Source organism: Dermacentor albipictus, chromosome 8 (genome assembly GCF_038994185.2).
Source record: "Dermacentor albipictus isolate Rhodes 1998 colony chromosome 8, USDA_Dalb.pri_finalv2, whole genome shotgun sequence".
In the NCBI taxonomy this organism is placed as follows: Eukaryota; Metazoa; Arthropoda; class Arachnida; order Ixodida; family Ixodidae; genus Dermacentor; species Dermacentor albipictus.
The window spans coordinates 110981774-111002740 of NC_091828.1; the positions used below are offsets into that span (position 1 = coordinate 110981774).

Below are 20967 nucleotides of genomic sequence, written 5' to 3' on the forward strand. Positions count from 1 at the left end.
TATCTATCTATCTATATATCCATCTATCTATCTATATATCCATCTATCTATCTATCTATCTATCTATCTATATATCCATCTATCTATCTATATATCCATCTATCTATCTATCTATCTATCTATCTATCTCTCTATCTATCTATCTATCTATCTATCTATCTATCTATCTCTCTATCTATCTATCTATCTATCTATCTATCTATCTATCTATCTATCTATCTATCTATCTATCTTCCTATCTATCTATCTATCTATTAGTGAATTAGTCTATTTATGAATCTATCTACATATCAAGAATAACGTAAGTAGGACATTCGCGCTACGAAAGTACCGCGCTAGCAAGCGCTCCGATACACCCAGCCTTTTCTCATGTGGTGTGGAAAAGAACAGCTCGCCTACTACTCGCAGTTTGGAAGAATTTGCCTTGGTTACAAAGTGATCTACAACAGCAAGAATACTTCACTGGCATAAGGCCTTTACTTCACAACTTCTGCGTCTTTGGATCTAGAGCCAATTTCCGGAGCTCCCTCTTGAGCACCTTTCCCATGTCATTCTTGGGCAACTTTTCGACGAACGCGACACCACCGTAGAGTTGCATGTGCTTGGGACAGCTCTCTGAAAGAGAAAGCAAGGTTGCAAGTCCGAAAAGATACATTGCATCTGGGTAGTGAGCCGCCACGCAAGAACAGACTAGATAGCGTGGGAGATCTGCTGCAAACGCGAGGCGTTTCAGTGACCACCATAACGAATATTAAACACGCAGGATTTTGCATGAAATACCTTTTGCTCAGCCTTATTTTATAGCAGCAGCGGACACCGGAAATTGTGAAATAATTTCTAGTGTGTCTTTTAGAAAACTTCACTGCTAATTGCATTCTCCATTTGTAAGCTTAACTCCCATTTTGAATTTGTGGAACCGAAACAGGTAGGCATTCAAGACACATATACTTAGTACAGATTCCTTCAAGAGCTCTAGTTCCCAAATATTGTTTCGTAAAACGAGAGGCAAAAACATATTGCTGCTTCGCACAGTTTTGTTGCACATTAGCAAAGGAAGGCGTTGCGCAAAAATTATAAGTATGATGCCGGTGTTAATTTGCCGCTAGTTAGGGGATGGTTCACCTGGAAAATACTCCTAAATTCCATATTTCATCTTAGGGGATATCCTGATCTGTACCAGGCTTCCAGTTCGCAATTCCAATGTTTGCCCCCAACAAAGTATGTATTTAAACATATCTTGCTCAAAATCACTGGAAAAATGGATCGGTAATTCTCGCACAAACTCTTATGGGCACCAATGAATGCTATTAACTTTAGCCAGCAAGAAATTTTTCAAATCAGTGTTTTTTTATTCTGTAGAAATTCAGATGAAACTATCGTGAAAAAAGGTTGCTTTAAAATAATCTTTACCTGTATCGTGACCCCGGGTTAAATTTCGGAGCCATAACCACATTTCACTAGGCACACGTCAAATTACTAGGAAGTAAGCACACTCGAAAAGAACAATCGACACATATAGTAAAGCAATGAAGGGGGCTAGTTGGTGAACGTTCATGGTTATATTGCGCTCAGTTTTACAAAGACGATATTAAGAAAGGACAAGACGTGGACGGACGTAGCGCAAACTACCAACTGTTTAATAATGTTAAATAACGCGCTTACATACAAGGAGATATGGCGCGAGGGGGGGGGGGTATAAAAGATATGACAAGTTCACGGAATGTGATCATAGTTCGGGTCAGGCATACATGGTTCACTGGCACTCGTTCGCCCTGGCAAACTCAACCTCAGCTTTGATAAGCGCGATGGACGGAGTGCTTACGCACATTTCTTTTTCTTTTGCTATCGCAAGCGCCTCCCATATTTCTCGCTCCGTTTTTGTTTTTGATTTGCCAATGACTGTGGCGCTTTCTAGAAGCGGAGAGCATTTGCATTGTTTGCAAGGTGCAGCCAGGTTGCTGGGTGCTGTCAGAAGCTAGCACGTGTATTTGTGCTCCCGTAACCTATCATTTAGACAGCGTCCAGTTTGCCCGATGTATACTTTCCCGCAATCTAGTGGGATTTGGTAAACAACTGAAGTTGCACATTCCACGTACTTTTTCACGTGCTTAGTTTGACAGATCGTAGCACTAGTGTTTGCCTCTTTGGATCCTGCATTCACCCTCTTGCACATGCCTTTTAGTTTTTGTGGAGCCAACCAGAACCAACAGGAAAAGGCAGAAAACACAGGAAAAAGAAAAATTGAAAAAACGCGTGGTGTTGCCTTACATTCATGGCTTGTCACATAGGATAAAAAAGACAGCCCAACGCCATGACGTTCAAGTTCTGTTCTCCGCTCCACAAAACCTAAAAGGCATGTGCAAGAGGGTGAATGCAGGATCCAAAGAGGCAAACACTAGTGCTACGATCTGTCAAACTAAGCACGTGACAAAGTACATGGAATGTGCAACTTCAGTTGTTTACCAAATCCCACTAGATTGCGGGAAAGTATACATCGGGCAAACTGGACGCTGTCTAAATGATAGGTTACGGGAGCACAAATACACGTGCCAGCTTCTGACAGCACCCAGCAACCTGGCTGCACATTGCACACAATGCAAATGCTCTCCGCTTCTAGAAAGCGCCACAGTCATTGGCAAATCAAAAACAAAAACGGAGCGAGAAATATGGGAGGCGCTTGCGATAGCAAAAGAAAAAGAAATGTGCGTAAGCACTCCGTCCATCGCGCTTATCAAAGCTGAGGTTGAGTTTGCCAGGGCGAACGAGTGCCAGTGAACCATGTATGCCTGACCCGAACTATGATCACATTCCGTGAACTTGTCATATCTTTTATACCCCCCCCCTCGCGCCATATCTCCTTGTATATAAGCGCGTTATTTAACATTATTAAACAGTTGGTAGTTTGCGCTACGTCCGTCCACGTCTTGTCCTTTCTTAATATCGTCTTTGTAAAACTGAGCGCAATATAACCATGAATCGACATATAGCAATGAAAAAGGACAGATGTTAGCACCAATGAATTACAACAAAAATAGCAAAAGGAAACTTCAGCTCAACAAGAATCTTGGATACAAGAACAAATATATATTACCGAAAACATACAGCCCACGAAAAAACGAAAAGCTACTGTGAGCTTGAGGTCTGCAGGTTAAACTTGCAATCTAGCATATATTATACAGAAATCCTGGTATCAAATCCTGGTGTGTTCGCCTGTGTGTGTTCTCAAAAAAAATAAATTCTGCAGACCTCATCTTTAGCAGCTAGCATCATAGCCAATAGACACCCCACCGGATATACGTGGTTGCGTGCGTGCATGTGTGCGTGTGTGTGAGGGGGGGAGGTTGTATTTGGACGTGTGTGTGTGTTCGTGTGTGCGTTTGTGCGAGTGCGTCGATGCAACATGATTCGCCGAGCACTTCTCACCACAGGATGACACTGACACACACCCCTGGTTCATTTGATTGTTGCTTCTTACACCTACTCTTATTTTATTCCTTACCCACTACTCAGCGATCACAAGATGGAACCGCAACCTAACTTTTAATATGAGAGTAAAATCAAAACTACTGATTCAGGGCACGTCGTAAAGATTCTTATTCTTTTTTATCATCATTACAATCTGGAAAGATGCCTAAGTGCAACGAGTGCTTTAGCAATTGCGGAAGTTTCAATAATTCAAGGCTGTCTATAGATGAAAGCATCGTTCGGTGGTGGCATAGCGATGGCCTTGGTAGAAGACGGTTAGCGCAAACGGGAAAACGCGAAAGATCAGCAAACAGCTGGTACTTCATGCTGTTTGTCTATTGACAGAATATCTTTTCTTAAAGTGCACCCTTGTTCGAGCTTACAATTGTCGTTAAGTGTCAACCAGCGTGCACTCGTACCTCCAAGGAAGCTCACGAACGCTATATAGACAATAAGTTTGTGCTGCAAGGTCGACTAATCAATTAGACGAAAGAGGTTGTGTATTATCCAGTTTGGCGTCAGCTTTATGAAGCAATGAACAGCGGTCGAACAAGGAACGTCGCTGGAGCCCATAATACCACAAGGGGGGCTTATTTTTCTCAGCACTGCATTCAGTCATTCCTTAACAGCACTTGCTTACGCATAGCTAGTTCTCCCCTACCCTCAATGGGAGAAGATAATAAGATGGGGTGTAAAAGGGGTCATCGAAATGTTGAAAAAAAAAGAAAATTTCGGGGACTGGTGCTTAGTTGCGACAGCGATGGAACAGACAAGGGTACTGCATGCTGTTGGCTCTTCAAGAAGTAGGGGTGACTAAAATGGATAACGATCCACGCGGGCAAGCAGGCATTGTCAAGCCGCTGGGTCTACGTTAAGATGAACTAAGGTGACATACGGTTCGAAGAATTCAGAAGCGAGCAATCGAAAAACAGGTAAACTCTGTTGTATTGCAACGTCCTCGGTCGATCGAAAAAATTAGGCGAATGAGTGCTGCCCTGATGTAGACACGTTCCCTTTGTCGAAACTTTGGCGCCAGTGACATTCATTGCTATAGGCTACTGTTGATTGATTCAAGCCTCCAACTTCTCGTGAACCCCTGCTTCGTTCGGCATTCGTACGAGACAAGACAACCGAATAATATAAGCAGTACGTACTTTTTCTTTCGAGTAAACATTAGGTCGTAAAACAGCGCCCTTCCTGTCAATTTGTCCTTCTGTATCTACCCTCTTACCGCCGATAAGAAGGCATCGTAGCCGGAAATAAAGCTCCTCAAAGTGGAAGCAAGGGGCTTCATGCATGGATACTGACGATCCAGCCGCATGAAAGCAGTGGAATGGAAGCGATAAGCGTGGCTATGGTCTGCCAGCTAATCTAACCCCCTTGATCGCGTGGCCCCCCAAACTCCGAGGTTATACTGCCTGCTCTGTTGGTTTTATGCTTTCAGGCCCTGCAATTTCTTTAGCTGCTTCGACAGAGAATCCCACGCACCTGCCACGTGCTTCTTCATCTTCTCGGCGAGGGATGCGCTGGCTGCCACGCCCGGTTTGGTGACAATGAAGGCGACCGGTGCGTCCTGGTACTGGACACTGGGAACGCCGACCACGGCAGCCTCGCCTACCTCTGGGACGGTGAGGAGCACCTGCTCGAGCTCAGCCGTGGGCACGTGGAAACCGATGCACTTGACCAAGTCGGACAGCCGGTCGATGTAGTGCACGCGGCCTTCCGCGTCGTAGTACCCGAAGTCTCCTGTCGAGGGCGCCACGAGTTGCCCACTTTTTTTTTTTTGAACCTGATTTGTCCGCATACGACACTCATAGCTCATAGGCGTCATAAGCACATCGCCGGTCACAGGCGCGCAGGGCAACGATGCACCGGCTTTGGGTGAAGCGACGCCCCGCGAAGCCGGTTTGACGAAACGTTCCACTCACCTGTGAAGAGCCATCCTTCGGCGTCAAGAACTTCTCGCGTCTCTTCCGGTTTGTTTAGGAATCCCAACATTACGCTTGGAACTTTGCAGCAGATGTGTCCGTTTTTTCCTTCTGGGAGCAGTTGTTTTGTGTCAACGTCCACCACCTGCACAAGAGGAGGCGAATTGAACAATAAGAAGAGTCTGGCGTGGGGGCACTTGGCTACACATGATTCATAAACATTGCATAACAATGAATCATTGCCAGAAGCACTCGAGATGCTCTTCCCAAAAATGCCGCTAGCGCAAGAGAAACACAGAGGGTTGGCTGCATCCTGTCTGCTTCCTATAACGACGAATCTAGGTTTTTCTAGCCTGCGAAGCGGAGCACTCTGGAACAAGCCCTTCAGGGAGTGTGAGTGACTGGCGCATTCAGAAGGATATCTTACTGCTTTCACACATGTTGTCACATGTTTATCTTATATCAAAGTTGATTTTTTTTCTTCAAACCATGGCTGATGTGTGTAGGCGTGTTAAAGTAATAAATATTAAACATTTAGAATACTAATGGCATAGTCTTTAGTATACAAATTGTATTTCAATACGAGAACTGACCATTTGAACTTGTACAATATTAGCCTGTGTTCGATCATAAGGGAAAACGTTTATCGCTTACCGGCAGTCTACAGGCAGCAAAACCGATGCAGATGTTTACTGCTCCAAATGATTCTGCTGTAGGGTTTGTTGGCAGAGGTATCAGTTCCTAAGTTAACGCATGTATTGGAGATCCCCTGCTCGATATTTTACAGTCATGTAAAAAATATATAAATCGCCTTTAAACAACCTATGAATCGATTGTTTCGTTTTAGGCAAATGAATTTATAATTGGACTAATGTCTCACCAACTTTGCACTCCTTCAAATTGGTGTGTGGTGTTGTATTACGCTCAACGAACAGAATTCGTGCATCTAGGGACACGCTCTTGCTTGGCTTGATTACTGTGGCTGTCATGGCGCAGCAAGCACGATCCTTTCCAATTCTTTTTGATTTGAAATATCCTCAGTGGATCGGATATCTAGTGCTTAACTACATAGGAAGTATCAAATAACGGGGAAATGTGCAGACACGATGCACATATTGGAATACGTTCGAAGAGCAGCTTTAACGAAGAAAGCTTTGAAGTGAAGTACATAACCGTTCTGGTTACTAAACAAAAAACCAAGCAACCTTTCCATTTCGTTTTCTTTGTATAAATAGATATTCAACCCTCGATTCAATAATCAACTCGAATAATCAGGTTTGCTATAATTCAAAATTGCGCTTTTTCAACACCTTTATTGTTAAGAACGTAGGCGCGTCCCAGTACAACTAAAAAAAAAAACAACGTTTATACCGACGTCTGAGCAGAAAAGTCTGCACTTCTAGCGAATTCTGGAGAAAGGCTCGCCATCAGCACTTACAGCTAGCATTTTGACGCACGAAGGTACGCGGTAAATTTGTTATTTCATTGCAAGTGGTGCAGTATGTTAAAGGCGTTGCCATAAACCTAATAGTATTTATAAGGAAAGCTGTAAATAAACCTGAAGAAGGCAGAACTTCACCACCGGTGGTAGCCAGACCCCACAACCTCCCGCACGACCCACGCAGCTGCTCGACCGCCTGCGAAGTCCTACTGGCGGGGTGCCCCAAGCAGTGGCACCCTATTCTCTTCGTTTCTGCCTCGCCTTCCCACTACGAGAAAGGTAGCTTTCGAAGCGTGAACGATTATGCGCAAGACGCTGGCTGCAGAGCCGAGTCACCCGGTAAACGGCGCACGGCTGCGCACCTACTTCGCTCGAGCGTATATGCCACGGCAATTGGGGTTGCACTCTGACTTGACTGCATCTCAGAGCACCAAGACCTCCTACAGGAAGACGTCCAGACATGCGCCGCCATCAGACGACACTTTGACAGCCCACACACTTGAGGCGCCATCATCAAGCGCGAGCACCTTTTTTGCTGCTAAACTAACCTTGATGAATACGCTGGGGCCGACGAAGCCGCTAAACTAACCTTGATGAGCACGCCGGGGCCGGCGAAGCCACTAAACTAACCTTGATGAGCACGCAGGGGCCAGCGAAGCCGCTAAACTAACCTTGAAGAGCACGCTGGGGCCGGCGAAGCCGCTAAACTAACCTTGATGAGCACGCCGGGGCCGGCGAAGCCACTAAACTAACCTTGATGAGCACGCAGGGGCCAGCGAAGCCACTAAACTAACCTTGATGAGCACGCCGGGGCCGGCGAAGCCACTAAACTAACCTTGATGAGCACGCAGGGGCCAGCGAAGCCACTAAACTAACCTTGATGAGCACGCTGGGGCCAGCGAAGCCGCTAAACTAACCTTGATGAGCACGCCGGGGCCGGCGAAGCCACTAAACTAACCTTGATGAGCACGCAGGGGCCAGCGAAGCCGCTAAACTAACCTTGATGAGCACGCCGGGGCCGGCGAAGCCACTAAACTAACCTTGATGAGCACGCCGGGGCCGGCGAAGCCGAGAAACGGCAGGCTCAGGGCGTCGATGGGCGGCACCAACACGCAGCCGGCCGCTTCGGTCATGCCGTAAATGTGCGTCACCGCGAGCAGCTGGTACACGTCGCGCATCTTCTCCAACACAGGGGGCGGCAGCGTGCCCCCGATGCTGCAAGTGCGCCGGACAGTGGGCAGCTTCTCGCCCATGCTGTAGGCGTCGGTGGCCAGCGCACTCATGGGCGTCGCCGAGGCGCACACGGCGGTGACCTGCGATGCAATACAATACAATACAATACAATCTTTATTGTGCATAAGGAAAACAAAGTACATATAGCAGGCCTACCAAAGCCTCAGAGGGCTTGACTGGCAGTGCCTGACAGTCAGGTCACAGAAAATTGCACAGGGTTAATAGCGGAGTTAGCTATTAGCGGGTCGGAACAAAATGTTGAACAGTTATACAAAATGGTACATCAAACATCGACAATTCTAAGTTGTTTCTTAATCTCACGTCTTGTGTTTGCCTCTAACACAGACGCTGGCAATTTATTTAATATGGCTGGAACATAGTATTGCCGTGTTCTCCTTCCGTACTTTGTCGCAGTCTTGGGGATGACGTAGGGTTCCTTCGGTCTTAAGGAGCGGACAGGCATATATCGTGTTTTAAAATCGTTATTCCAGAAGTGTTTAATTACAACACTTTCGATAATCAGAGAAGTGAAGTTTGGCAAATTCAACAACCTAAAGACGCCTGTATCTTGCTTTGGACACAAATCGTAAGCCACTGTTGACAGCAGTGAACGTAAAATTGAATTAATTCTTGAGATCTAATGGGGAATCGACGCGTCGCCAGCTGAGGAGCACCGGCCGCGCACGTCCTGCGATCTGCGAAACAGCACCGCTGTAGCTATTCCCAACTTTCGCCGGCTACAGGGGGCGCCGAAACTTATTCAAGATGGATGTCGATCCGGTGACCACTTCCACGGAGACAACGGCGCCTGTGTAGTTTTGGTCGCCGCTACTGGAGGCGGGCATGTCCCGGAACGAACCGTCGTTTTATTTCAAAACGGCTATGTTACATATTGTTTAGCGGCTTTGTAGAAACACACGGTGTACCTTGTGCCTCACCTAGCGTCAGCCAAGCTGTTCAACGAAAAAAAACAATTTTGAAAAAAATGACGTATACAATTATAAGCCCTATGGCCTTCGGTCTTCAGACCTTTAACGACCGAACACTGGAGGTCTTAAAATTGTATATTGCACAGTTTTTTTTTACAATTTTTTTTCCTTGCAGAGCTTGGCTAACGTTTGCCGGGGCATCCTAGCGCAAAACACGTTGCAGTGCCTTAGCACGCCATGCAACTTCCGCTGCACTGAAAGATGATTTTGACGTGGACGCAGTCCAGAGACGAGTGCGCTAGGTTGCGCGACAGTGTGCGCCCCAGTGGAGAAGGCCCTACCACGTACGCAAACAGGTAACAGCTCAAAAGAAGATTATTCGCTGTAAAAGTCACGCGCCAGGAAAGTGTTTCATGCTCGAATTCCGGCTCTGGCACTTAAGAACGCTGTTTCTCGCTGCAGGCTCGTAATTTTTCTCTCGCGGCCACCCTCCCGACCTTTGAACATTTCTAATTGAGCTGAACACACGACAAGCGTACGTTTGCTCCTTAGTTTTCAGTGTTACAATCCTCAACAAACCAAGCAGACGCTCGGTTTCTGGCGCATCAAGCAGCACGCAAATGCGTCGTTTCTCACGGCTAATATTTACAACTCTGCACATCTACTATAGCGTAGCTACAACTGCTGCACAACAAGCAAAAAAAAAGGTAAGGTACACTTACATTGTGGCGTCTGATTTGTTCCATCAACTTTGGGCTTCCACTGTCCGGTTTGACCATTACAGCAGTGCAACCGGTACATATCATTGTCAGAAAGACCCGCACAGAACTAACTGAAAACAGTCTCCAGAGGTTAATGCACACGTCGTCTTCAGACACGCATTTTATTGCCCTGAAAGAAATGAACGCACGTCAATTACTACACATTTATTTATTCATACGCTGTATCGGCTTCATTTGCTTGTGGTATTAATATTAACTGAAATTATTGTAAGCACCTTTTTGTATTTGTTCATTTGCTTCATTAACTTCTTGTTTTCTTATGTCTGTCGCTGCTATGTTACCATGACGTATTAATTCCTGCATTGTTAAATTACTAATAGGAGGTCCCCCTGACAGTTCTTGTAACTCCGGGACCTCCTTCTGTACTAATGATGATGAAATGAAATTTAAAAAATGTTGACGACCAATTGAATGCAGAACGATATACGAGTGGTTCTTCGAAAAAAAGAAAGATGTGCAATTAAAGAAACATTTAGGTTCGTGTGCGAGTCAAATCCGATACCATCTCCTTTCCGTAGCAATCAGTCTACTAACCACGCTCATCAATAGATCAACGGGCTAGCAGTTGGCTGTGTCGGGACAAATTAGTATAACTACTGCAACCACTCGTTTTGCCTAGATTTCTACTAAACTCCTTTCTTGAAATATATTTACAGTTCCATTGAAGAAGATTTTAATACGATCTTTTAGGCTACCGTTCTTTTACACTAACGAGACTGAAAAAAATCGTGAAATGAGCGGAGTGGCTCACAGCAGGCCCTGAATCCCAGCGACGAAGCTGTACTGCGAAAGCATGACTCCTTTAGGATCGCCAGTTCTTCCCGACGTGAAGGCGATAGCGCAGAGCGCCTTTCTTGTGTCAGTCTCACGCAGAGCTTCCAAAGCCATCTCTGGGAGCCCCCTGAATTTCGTGATGGCCACAAAGCCCATGGCATCCCTGGTGACGAATATTTTCTGCGAGGAATACGTGTGCGGCAACATTGTAAAAGTGATATTCTTTGAGTCGAATTATGCAAGCTACGTTTAATCCAAATGCACAGTAGACATCGTACAACACATGCGGTCAATAGTCGAGCTACTCTGCCAAATATGCGCACAATATTGAACGAAATTTATTTAACCTAAATATTAAATTGAACCTGTCGTAATATTTTAGTATGTTATTGAAATCGTTTCCCTTTTCACGAGAAAAGCTGAAATTTTTAAATCGGCCAGGCGTAATACGTACTCCTTCGGTGCAGGCAGCCTTCGATCAGCAACGTCGCGAGCAGATACTGGGAAAGAGCTCGTCTGCGCCATGCTGGTGCTGCAGCCCGGGCACAAGAACAGGCTCGCGCAGCGGAGCGCAAGCAGCAACCGCTTACCGAGGATCCGGCAGCCTACCAAGCTTTCGTTTAATATACCATCGAGATTAACCAAGTGAAAAACACCGGCGTCGCACGCTGCAGCTTCACTGGTTAACCATCTGTACGGAGTGTTCGGACAATAATTTTTTTTTATCATTGAAGTACAAAAGGAAGGCACACAGGAACCTACTTACTGCGAAGTGCCTGATACTAGGCAAACAAAATGTAATCGCTTTCCCGGGTTTGCTAAAGTGACGTGACTCTAAATTAACACGGCAAGGATAATAATGACGCCCTTCAACAAGATATCTCCACATACCAAAACATCGGCCAGAATGTCTGAGGCGCTTTAGCCCTATTTCTCAAGTTTTTATCCCGCAGTGTGTCTTCACACTGTCTCTCGACTTTCGCAGGAGGCAAAGGGGGTTTCGTATTAAAGAAACAAATAACTTGGAGGAACCGCCCCTACTAGAATCGATAAGAAACGTTTTTTACATGCGAGCTTGCCGTAAAATAAAGACTCCTGTCACAAAAGCTCGACTGTAATATGTCACCTTGAAGTTGCACTCTTCCTGGTGTTCCACGAACATCGGCAACTGATAGGCGTCCACGAGACAGTATGCCACCCCGGCATCCTTCGCATGGTACACCAACTCCTCTACCCGCACAAAAAAAAAATAACAGAGAAAAAATGGAAAAACACGCTGACAACGACGAATGAAGAATCGTCAGAAACAACAAAAAGCGCCAAGTTCAACGTCAGATCACTGCACAAGCACCGAAATGTGCCTGACTAGACCCCAGCAACAATATGCCATACGTGTAAGTTTACAATTGTGTATAATTACTCTGGTACAACGGAACGCTCATGACCTTGCTGTGAAGTTACCTTTCTCGCCACTGATGTGCAGCCAGCACAGCGAAAAGTTATATGCCTACGTATATTTTTTGGGTAGATACATTGCAACGACATCCATATTTATACATTCCTCGCAAGTTTCATAACATGTGTCTGCCAGTATTTCAGAGAGGGCGGACTGACGCCGTCCACTGCTACCTCAGCAAAGCTGTTGGCGTGGAAAACAACACATTGTTTCAGATTAGGCTAACACGCTCTGCTGTTAACCCTTCGGTTGGGTTTCTCATCCGCGGCTTTATAGTTGACAGATTACGTTACGGTTATGGGCACCACCACTAGCGGTGTCCTGAACAACTCATGTTTTTTTTTATTATTCTCGTTATTGACGTTTCATCCGCTACACTTAAAATTATTCCTTACTTTCATACGTCAGTGATGTTCAGATACTTGTTTTAATTCAAACGTATGATGGCAGCCGTAATCTGCAGTTGACTCTCTGAATGGTAAAAAATGGCCTCATCTTGGATGCTAGCAAGACGAAAGTTAATATTTTTCACATACCGAAGAGTGAATGTGCTGTGTCACTATTCTGTGTATCCTGTTCTGCTGTGTAAGGATGTTGAAATAATAGCCTTTGCGTACCATCTCATGCCATCTTAACCTTCTCTGCTCACACTAATCACGTTGAAAAACGGGTTCTGCACCCTTTCGGCTCTTCTTGCAGGCTTTCCGAAGAGTTGCATTAGCCAACATATTTACTGAAATACTAAGCGAACATCTACGTTTTTCCACTCGAATACACTCGAAGTCTGCAATGGCACCCGTAAATTTGGCATTAGCGCTACAGAAGAAATTTACAAACACCAAGGCGTAAGTACCATAATCGCTTTTGTAACCCCGCTATTCGTTTTCCTCTTTATTCTAGCCCTGGTCTTTGGCCGTCATTCACATTACACAGCTGCCTGCGCTGGCTGCTGGCGTTCTGTTTCTATTATAACCCCTCCATCGAGTTTGAGTAGAAGCAGAAGGCACCAGTACTAGAAGACTCAGCTCCCTTGTGCTACTACACTGCATTGTGCTCCGAGTTCTGCAGATCAACAGAGAGCGAAAGCCCTTCTGGCTTCCTACCTGTGATAGTTACATGGCCTATAAGGCTTACATTGTCGATTTCAATAATATTCTGAAGTCTCCATTATAGTTTTTTTTTTCTATGCTTCATATCATCGTTTGTTTGTTAACTTGCCACTCTACACATGCCATTTTATCTGTCTCCTTGATGTGCATCTTGAGCTATCGAGCTAACCTTGGGTTTGATCAAATGACAAGCGTAAATTTTCATAACTTCCGTTTTATTATTTATTTTATTGTACTCAGCAGTTCTAAAAGCTTACGACAGTTTGCTTCCCCCCCCCCATTACTGACATCTATATTTATTAACTATTTGAATCCTTCCCCTTTCAGTCACCTGCGGAAGACTGCTTGTGTTTTTTCCTTCATTTAAATCTGGCTTTAGAAATCATGTTTCGGATTATCACCCGTTCTCTCTTCTCTGTGATTTTTAACTCTGAGATTTTTTAACTTGTTTGTCACAACATATTGTTCTTTACTGTGAAAGACTGACTGATTAGGAATCAGCAGGGCTTTCTCTCTGGCCGCTCCACTATCACAAATCTTGTCATGTTTATGACGCATGTGTCCACGCCCGTCACGCAAAAGAGGCAAGTTGTTGCTCCGTATACGGCGACCTCAGCGAAGCCTCTGACGTAGTCAATCGTTCTCTACTACTCGAGGAGCTTGCGCACTAATGTGCTGAAGCTCCTATCGTTAACTTCACTACGCAGCTATCTCCCCAACAGGTCCCGTGAGCGTCAACGGTTAATATTTTGGGTTTTACGGTATCCAGTGGCGTTCCCCAAGGTCCCGTGCTAGGTCCGCTTATTCTCCCCCTAATTTTCGTCAATAACATTTTCTCGGCAATCCAAAAGACTTCCATTTATAGCGTACGCTGACGAGATCAAATCATTTTGAAGGGGACACACAGTATCCAGGACTGCCACGCTCTGCAGCGCGACCTGACCTCAGTCTCCGAATGGTGCGAGCCAAGCGGGCTCACTCTAAACCAGTATATTCCGTCATATTCGCGTACAGACCCATAATATCGTATTTCCTTATTTTGTTGGCCATGCAGTTTCAACTGGTCTTGTTCCAATACGAGATCTTGGCGTGCGTTTTTGATAGCACCTGTTACGCCGCACGTTACTGTTTACAAAGCTTCTCCGCGAACTCTAAGCGCGCAGCATCGCGAGGTGTGGTGGTGCTCTTATTCTGTGTACATAGCTGACGATTTGCAAAATAGTGAGCGCCCTCTCGTGCACAACAGGCAAAGCTACAGCACTCTGCGTGTGGGAGTATGTGGTTAATTTAATAATATATGGGGTTTTACGTGCCAAAACCACTTTCTGATTATGAGGCACGCCGTAGTGGGGGACTCCGGAAATTTTGACCACCTGGGGTTCTTTAACGTGCACCTAAATCTAAGTACACGGGTGTTTTCGCATTTCGCCCCCATCGAAATGCGGCCGCCGTGGCCGGGATTCGAGCCCGCGACCTCGTGCTCAGCAGCCTAACACCACAGCCACTGAGCAACCACGGCGGGTGGAGTATGTGGTTAGAAAATGAGGTTAGAAAGCTTCTGCCTGGCCTCTGCCCCGGCCGCCCTGTGTGCGTTTTCTTCACTGCGGCAAAAATAGTTGAATACGCTGCCACTGCGATCCCATTTTCGTTCATAACAAGGGCCTACGACTTCTCGAAGCGTATACTATTCAAACTGATCGTGTGTGGCAGTATATGCTCTCTAAGAGAGAGAGAGAAAAGGATGCGTAGAAAGACAGGGAGATTACCCAGAGGTAGTTCCGGTTGGCTACACTGCACGGGAAAAGGGTTAAGGGGGACAAAAAGAGAAAGAGAACGGAAGGAGGAGATAGAAAGAAAGAGAGACGAGCACGAACGAACCGCGTACACTAGAGAGCGGTAGGGGGCGGCGTTCTTACATTCTATCGTGAAGCCCCGTTGTAGTTCATCTTATATTTTCCTCTTCTAGACCTTGAACTTAATTTTGGCAATTCCCGTTAGCAATAGACAACTTAGGTAAACTTATAATGTTTATTGCTATGCGAGAACGCGGAGGCTCTGAGCCGATAATTACACACGCGTATCCGTCACGTACGTTTAGTTCTTGGGCCACTGGAAAAGCAGAGGACGCAGCCGGAGAACATGAGCGACAGGATGGCGACAAGCCCATCGGTCGTATTGTTGAGAGCCACGATGACGCGGTCGCCCCGGCAGACGCCGTTCTTTTGGAATCCCGTCGCAAACTGGCGCACAAGCTTCAGTAGTTCGACGAAACTTGTGCTCTCGGTGCCTTCAATCTGGCAGATGATGTGGAGGAATCGAAGCAAAAGAAAAATAATAACTGGTAAAATAACAAAACGTGTTTTATCCTACCCAATTTGGGAACTAATGCCTTCGAAACTGGTGTCACACCGAGAAACATCGTTCCAAGTGGACGCGCCTTGCGAACTCGCGGGCAACGATTTGTAAGTATTAATATGTGACGTATTGTTAATTACGAAAAACATGAATTATTGAAATGTATTTTTCATTAGTAGATTGTGCATTTTTTTATTTATCGTGCCAGTAATGTACGCCACTTTCTAGTAATCCAACTGAAGGACTGTAATTGTCCTATCTGTCATACCTGATTTTTAAAACTTCTGTATAGTCTTAAAATAGTCATCAAAATATTAGAATCATTTCTCGTCAGCCTTCCTTGTGGATCGTCTGTTGAAGGCATCAATAGGCCATTCATAAGCAAGACCGACAACAAAAAATCATGAACATGTTGCGACGAGTAGGCCTCAATTCAAACGCCCAGCGTCCGGCTCATTTACATACCTTTAGATTGGCGAGAAAAAAGCGAAAATGCCAGAAACACTCGACCTCATTAAGATATTTTTGAGCACACACTAGATACAATTATTTTTCCATTAGAATAGCCACTCCTAACATTAAGGTGAATGTTTAGGAGCTGCGGAGCAAATAGTGGTGACCGTAAATTGGTATACAAAATCCACGCACAGTTCAGCTCACTTGCCTCACTCTACTGTTTAATTGTTTTAACACGTCACTTTGTGACAAGCTGTACGGTGCTCTCTTTTTTTTTCATTCCGACTGTCGCCGAAATAAGCTGGCTTTTTTTTTTTTTTTACATAATAACAGATGCCGTTCGGCACTGTGTAATACTTCTGTGCCTTATAATCCAGTCTGCTTGCAGGCTTCATCTTAAAACGGTTGCACCCTTCGGGGTGTATACTTGCCCCACAGTAATAATGGTCATCTGCCCTGCTTGCGTTTCCGTTCTTGAAAATGCTGCGCTCGCTACTTTGCTGTCGAGAATGCTACGTCACGCTGATAACGCGCATGTCGTTCGTTACTGGGAAGTACTGGGCTCGCAGCGTTAAAAAAGGAAATGTGTGCAAGACAGATGGCGATTATTGTTGCGGGACAAGATACGCCCCAAGGGGTGTTAACTTTTTTAAGAGTTTTTCTGAAAGATAGCACAATCGCCAACAGTTTTTCAACTGTGTGCCTGCACATCTTATGCCGTGTGTTTAAGCAGTATTCAAAAATCACCTGTGGAAGATAACATAATTCTAATCCTTGAGATGGAATGCACAAACGAGGGGGATGGTTAAATTATTTGCACGAAAAATTGAAATGGTAACTGACTGAATAACAATAATTCTCTAATTAAGTTTAAACTAATTACGCAACGGAGCACATAGCAATTTACAGACTGCAGCCGGGAAGTTCGCAACTTAGAACGAATTCTTAGGCTGACACCAGTTTCGACATATAAATACCCGAAACTTGCGAAGAGTTACTTTGGCCCTCCAATTACTTTTGCGTTGATTTTGTTCTTCAGAACATGGAATGGCGGTTTCTGTGAAAAAAGAAAATGAAGTGGAACGACAGTGCATCTTTGCCGCAAGTTTGGTCGTGCCAATATCAACAATTCCCCGCGTGATTATTTAAAAATTGGCTAAATTTTTGTAGAAACACCTGGTATACTCTTTTTTCGAGAATGTTAGAAGCATCGCAGAAAAAGCGAAGGACCTGAATGAACAAAACAAGCGACAATGCCTCCATAATTATAGCTCTATCTAAAAAAAAAGTAATTTACTTGCGCTGACAAATTCTTAGGCAAGAATGCTGAGTAATAAGAAACCTATTTACGTTACGTTAACGAGCAATCAAGTTTTTTTCAATCCCTGGGGCAACTGGTTTCTTTCGTGAATTGTTGGGACGGTGTTGCTTTATTCGCGATCAAAAGGAATCTCGATTGACATCGCCGATAACATGACTCATGGGCATCGATTTCAAGTTCACTCTACAATCCTAAGCAACTGCTAAAAATCAACGTCATCTGTTAACGTGGTATTTGATTGTTAATCGATTGGCTTTAGGGGCTGCTTTTGTATAAAATTATAGGTAATGTAATACGGTATAGACAGTTTGCAACGCGTAAAAGAATAAAAAAAGTGTTTAGGTGGTTTCGAAGGGTTTCAGACCTCACGTAGGGTACCGCAACAAAAAGGGCATAATTGCGTCTCACGCTGAAAAAGTGGCACGATTTCAATGTCCTGGACACTTACATAAGCTGTCTTCTCTGCGTGTTTCACCAGCTTTTCCGCTATGAAATCGTAGAGCGTGCATTCTGGTATATCGAGAGGTGGATAAGGGGAGTGCACAATGCGGTTTTTCACAAGAGACATGACTGAAAAAGAAGATAAAGAGTCACATGAGATAGTTTCATTCTACTTCAGGTAGTCTATGAGGCATCATCTTACGTCGCGACACACATACACATACTGCTGCTAAATTGGCTGCACCGACGTATTTCTAGCACGCAAATCTTTAGAACCGTCAAATTGGCTGTTGCACTTTGACCCAATGTTGTGGTTCTCTTTTTTTAGTTTTTGGTCAGTATTTGCTGAGGCTCGTCTCTGGTACGCGATCTCCTTCGCTAGACACAATGAATCACCAAGCGAAGAAGCTATTTTCGGCTCTCATGGAGCCACACAACACACATGGGGTGTGGTCAACCACACTTCAGGCACCATTCGTCTAATGCCTTTAATGAGTGCTGCTTTCGCGAAAAGCGAAAGTTGTCACGGCCCGCCCACTGACACATAACTGTAGAGCTTGGAACGACTCGTGTCCTTGGAATCAGCTTCCTTACAATCAGATCAGCGAGCCGAACAAGTGGTTATCCCGCTTTCTAATTTATTGCACGCTCTCTCCGTGGATTGCACCACGAGAAACCCGCTTGTCTATGAGCGCTATGACGTAACATGCGTTGGCTTGAGTTGTCCTGCAGGTCGCTGTTATTTCTCCACAGTGCACCGTGCTCTGCTCTTGAACAACCGTTACTTTTGAACGTATTCACCACAGTCGGCGTTTAGTAACAGTGCGTTAAGCGAAATCGTTGAAATGATTCAAGGGCACCACTTACCTGTCAGTTCACTTCTTCTTCTTCTTCGTCGACTTCTACAACGCACTGAATTAGATGTTCGGTCTACGTGCAGATGTCTACATGAGGTTAAGCAATGCAACCCCAGAACTAGCGACCCGTTTTCGACAAGCTCTCGTGAAAGTCCCCTCAGCGACAAGTTCTCGTTACGTTCCCTCTGCGTCTATTTGAAGAAGCTACGTTCCATTGCGAACGTGTTCATATTCATCCGCAATAAAGCTAGCGGTGCACCTGTGCCATCTCTACCGCTGCTGTACGAGGCCCTGTCCGCAGGACTCCCGCGTTACAGCCTACGAGTGTTGTCCAAATGCATACGTACAAGAACAACATTCGTGTGGCTATTTAGAAATCGAGGCGATAGCACTGGATTGACATGGACGAGAAAGACGACAGTATCTTCGCTATAATTACCGCACGTCCCCTCGTCTTTCTTGACCGTGTCGATCCAGCGCTACGAACTCAATTGCACGAACGAACCAACCAGTCCAAAAGATGGATACTCCTGGCTATCCACAAGGCACAGAGCCAAATCTTAAGTTTTTGTTTGTGGCTATACCTCGAGGCAATCTCTACGGGCAGCAACAACTGCCATTGCAAAAAAAAAAAACATTTTATTCCTACGCATATAGCTGTCGACTTTCTTAAACAAAAACATATTCGGCTTCTGTCAACGATATCGACCATCGCTTAGCTTGCCTGCCTGCACAGAAACCTCCGTCGACATTTTCAAGAGTGCATACCGCTCACCAAGAGTGTATATAGTTGTCAACTTGTGCCCGAGCGACCACGCCCTCATCTGCTCTTTGGCGCCTACGACGGTTTTAATGTGCTTATTTACATAATCTCGGAAGCATCTGTCACTTGTAGCATTGCCTCTGACAAACCGTTACTGACTGACCGACTGCTTCTACCAGCTCAGCAGCAGCCTTTATGATTTCATCGAAACAGGTCATAAATAAATTCAATTTGTCAGTCACGCATGGGCCTCACACACACACATGGGGCCCTCGCCACGGTAAACTTTTGACAGTTGGTTGGTTTACTCTGACAAAGGCCGGTGCTACGGCCGGGACGTAGGCAAGTGAACATACCTTTATTTTTTTTTTTTTGCATGTATGGCCCTTCTTTCTAAACTACGTCCGTACCAGACTTACAGAACATTCTGTTTGAAGTTGTATATTGCAACTGACGGTCGCCTGCTCAGGACCACCTTCAATTGCACATCACTCCTCTAATAAGCAGGGCGTGTGTCGAGTGAGCTCCTGAACAAACACTTCACACTGTAGTAAATTCGGTTTAAATCACGCAACCGGGACCTCAAATAGCTGCGACGTAATGCTAATTCATCTGTATCGCATTTCCCGTTAAATCTCCGCTGATTTTTTTTTTCCTTTCATGGTCTTGAATTGAGTTGGCTTATCGTTCAAGAACAACACGCGGTTTATGAGGGGAGAGAGAGAGGTTTAATGATACGAAATGAAGGGAGGTCGGCCTGGGGTACATTCCTCTAGCCAGCTACTCTGCGTTAGGGGAAGGGGAAAGAAAGAGGGAAGAAATAGAGGGAAATGTTGGGTGACAATGATGAGAGGAGGAAGATGTAAAGCATATCGTATGCAACCTGGACTACACAAAGCCTGCAGTCCGGGCCTGTACTGTTCAAAAAAGGTCGAGCAAGGCCTGGATGGCCCTAAAACTTGATTTAACGTCTAGCCAAGGGCCTAAAATAAATCCTCCACCCAGATATTCCTTGTATGATTGACAAGTGTGTTAATCCGCCCATGCCTCCTAAAGCAACACCCACACCACCGTGTTGCAAACAGCACGTTCCCTCCCCGTGTTCGTGGTCGTGGCTTGCCTCGCAGTGCTAGAGCACTGTTAGTGAAATTAATAGTTGACTCCGTGTTGCTACGCGAACGCTTGTATCGCCAAGGATGTGTGGACAGTCTGTCGTATACGTCCTATGGCTCCTTTGATACACTTGAACACCTTATATCGGAGGGTCCCGCATTCGCCACACAACGTGCACTGCTCATCGAGGAATATGGACTGACTGGACTCAAGTGTACGACCCTTGACGATGGCCTGTTTCCGAGAGGGAGTGCTGCTCAACGCGACCAGGCCCGTATAGCCTTGCGAACTTTCATGCAGAAAACTGATTTGGCCTCCAGTGAACAGAAATTTCTTCCGTGTTCCTACTTTCTCTTGTGCGTGTCACTGTCGTTTGTTTATTTCCTGCTTTCTTGCCTATTTCTTTGTTTCCTTTCTTCTCCTCTTCTCCTCTTTTCTCTCCCTGCTCCCGACAGAGTAGGCCAGGCGTTGTGCCTCTCTCGGCGGCAGTTGTCAGCTTGCTCTCTCCCAGATTCTATTGTGTGCTGGCATGTATCCATATTTA

The 20967-nt window shown here is 45.3% G+C and overlaps 1 protein-coding gene across 1 annotated transcript; it reads right to left on the reverse strand.

Annotated features, from left to right (window-relative positions):
* Positions 1-458: 458 nt before the first annotated feature.
* Positions 459-18645, reverse strand: LOC135917144 (uncharacterized). Its single transcript, XM_070522948.1, has 10 exons — positions 18558-18645; positions 17698-17819; positions 15210-15411; positions 11679-11782; positions 10530-10732; positions 9719-9887; positions 7875-8147; positions 5394-5538; positions 4954-5211; positions 459-615 (listed from the first exon to the last, which is right to left on the reverse strand). Exons 2-10 carry the CDS (start codon positions 17815-17817, stop codon positions 482-484), a joined length of 1608 nt encoding a protein of 535 aa, XP_070379049.1. The 5' UTR covers positions 17818-17819; positions 18558-18645; the 3' UTR covers positions 459-481.
* Positions 18646-20967: the final 2322 nt, after the last annotated feature.

Excerpts from the sequence above, each read along its gene's own strand:
- LOC135917144 (XM_070522948.1), bottom strand. The coding sequence starts at position 17,817 with ATGTCTCTTGTGAAAAACCGCATTGTGCACTCCCCTTATCCACCTCTC. Across the intron at positions 15,412-17,697 it reads ACGCAGAGAAGACAGCTTAT|ATTGAAGGCACCGAGAGCAC; the intron begins GTAAGTGTCCAG and ends ATCATCTGCCAG. Across the intron at positions 5,212-5,393 it reads CGAAGGATGGCTCTTCACAG|GAGACTTCGGGTACTACGAC; the intron begins GTGAGTGGAACG and ends CGCCCTCGACAG.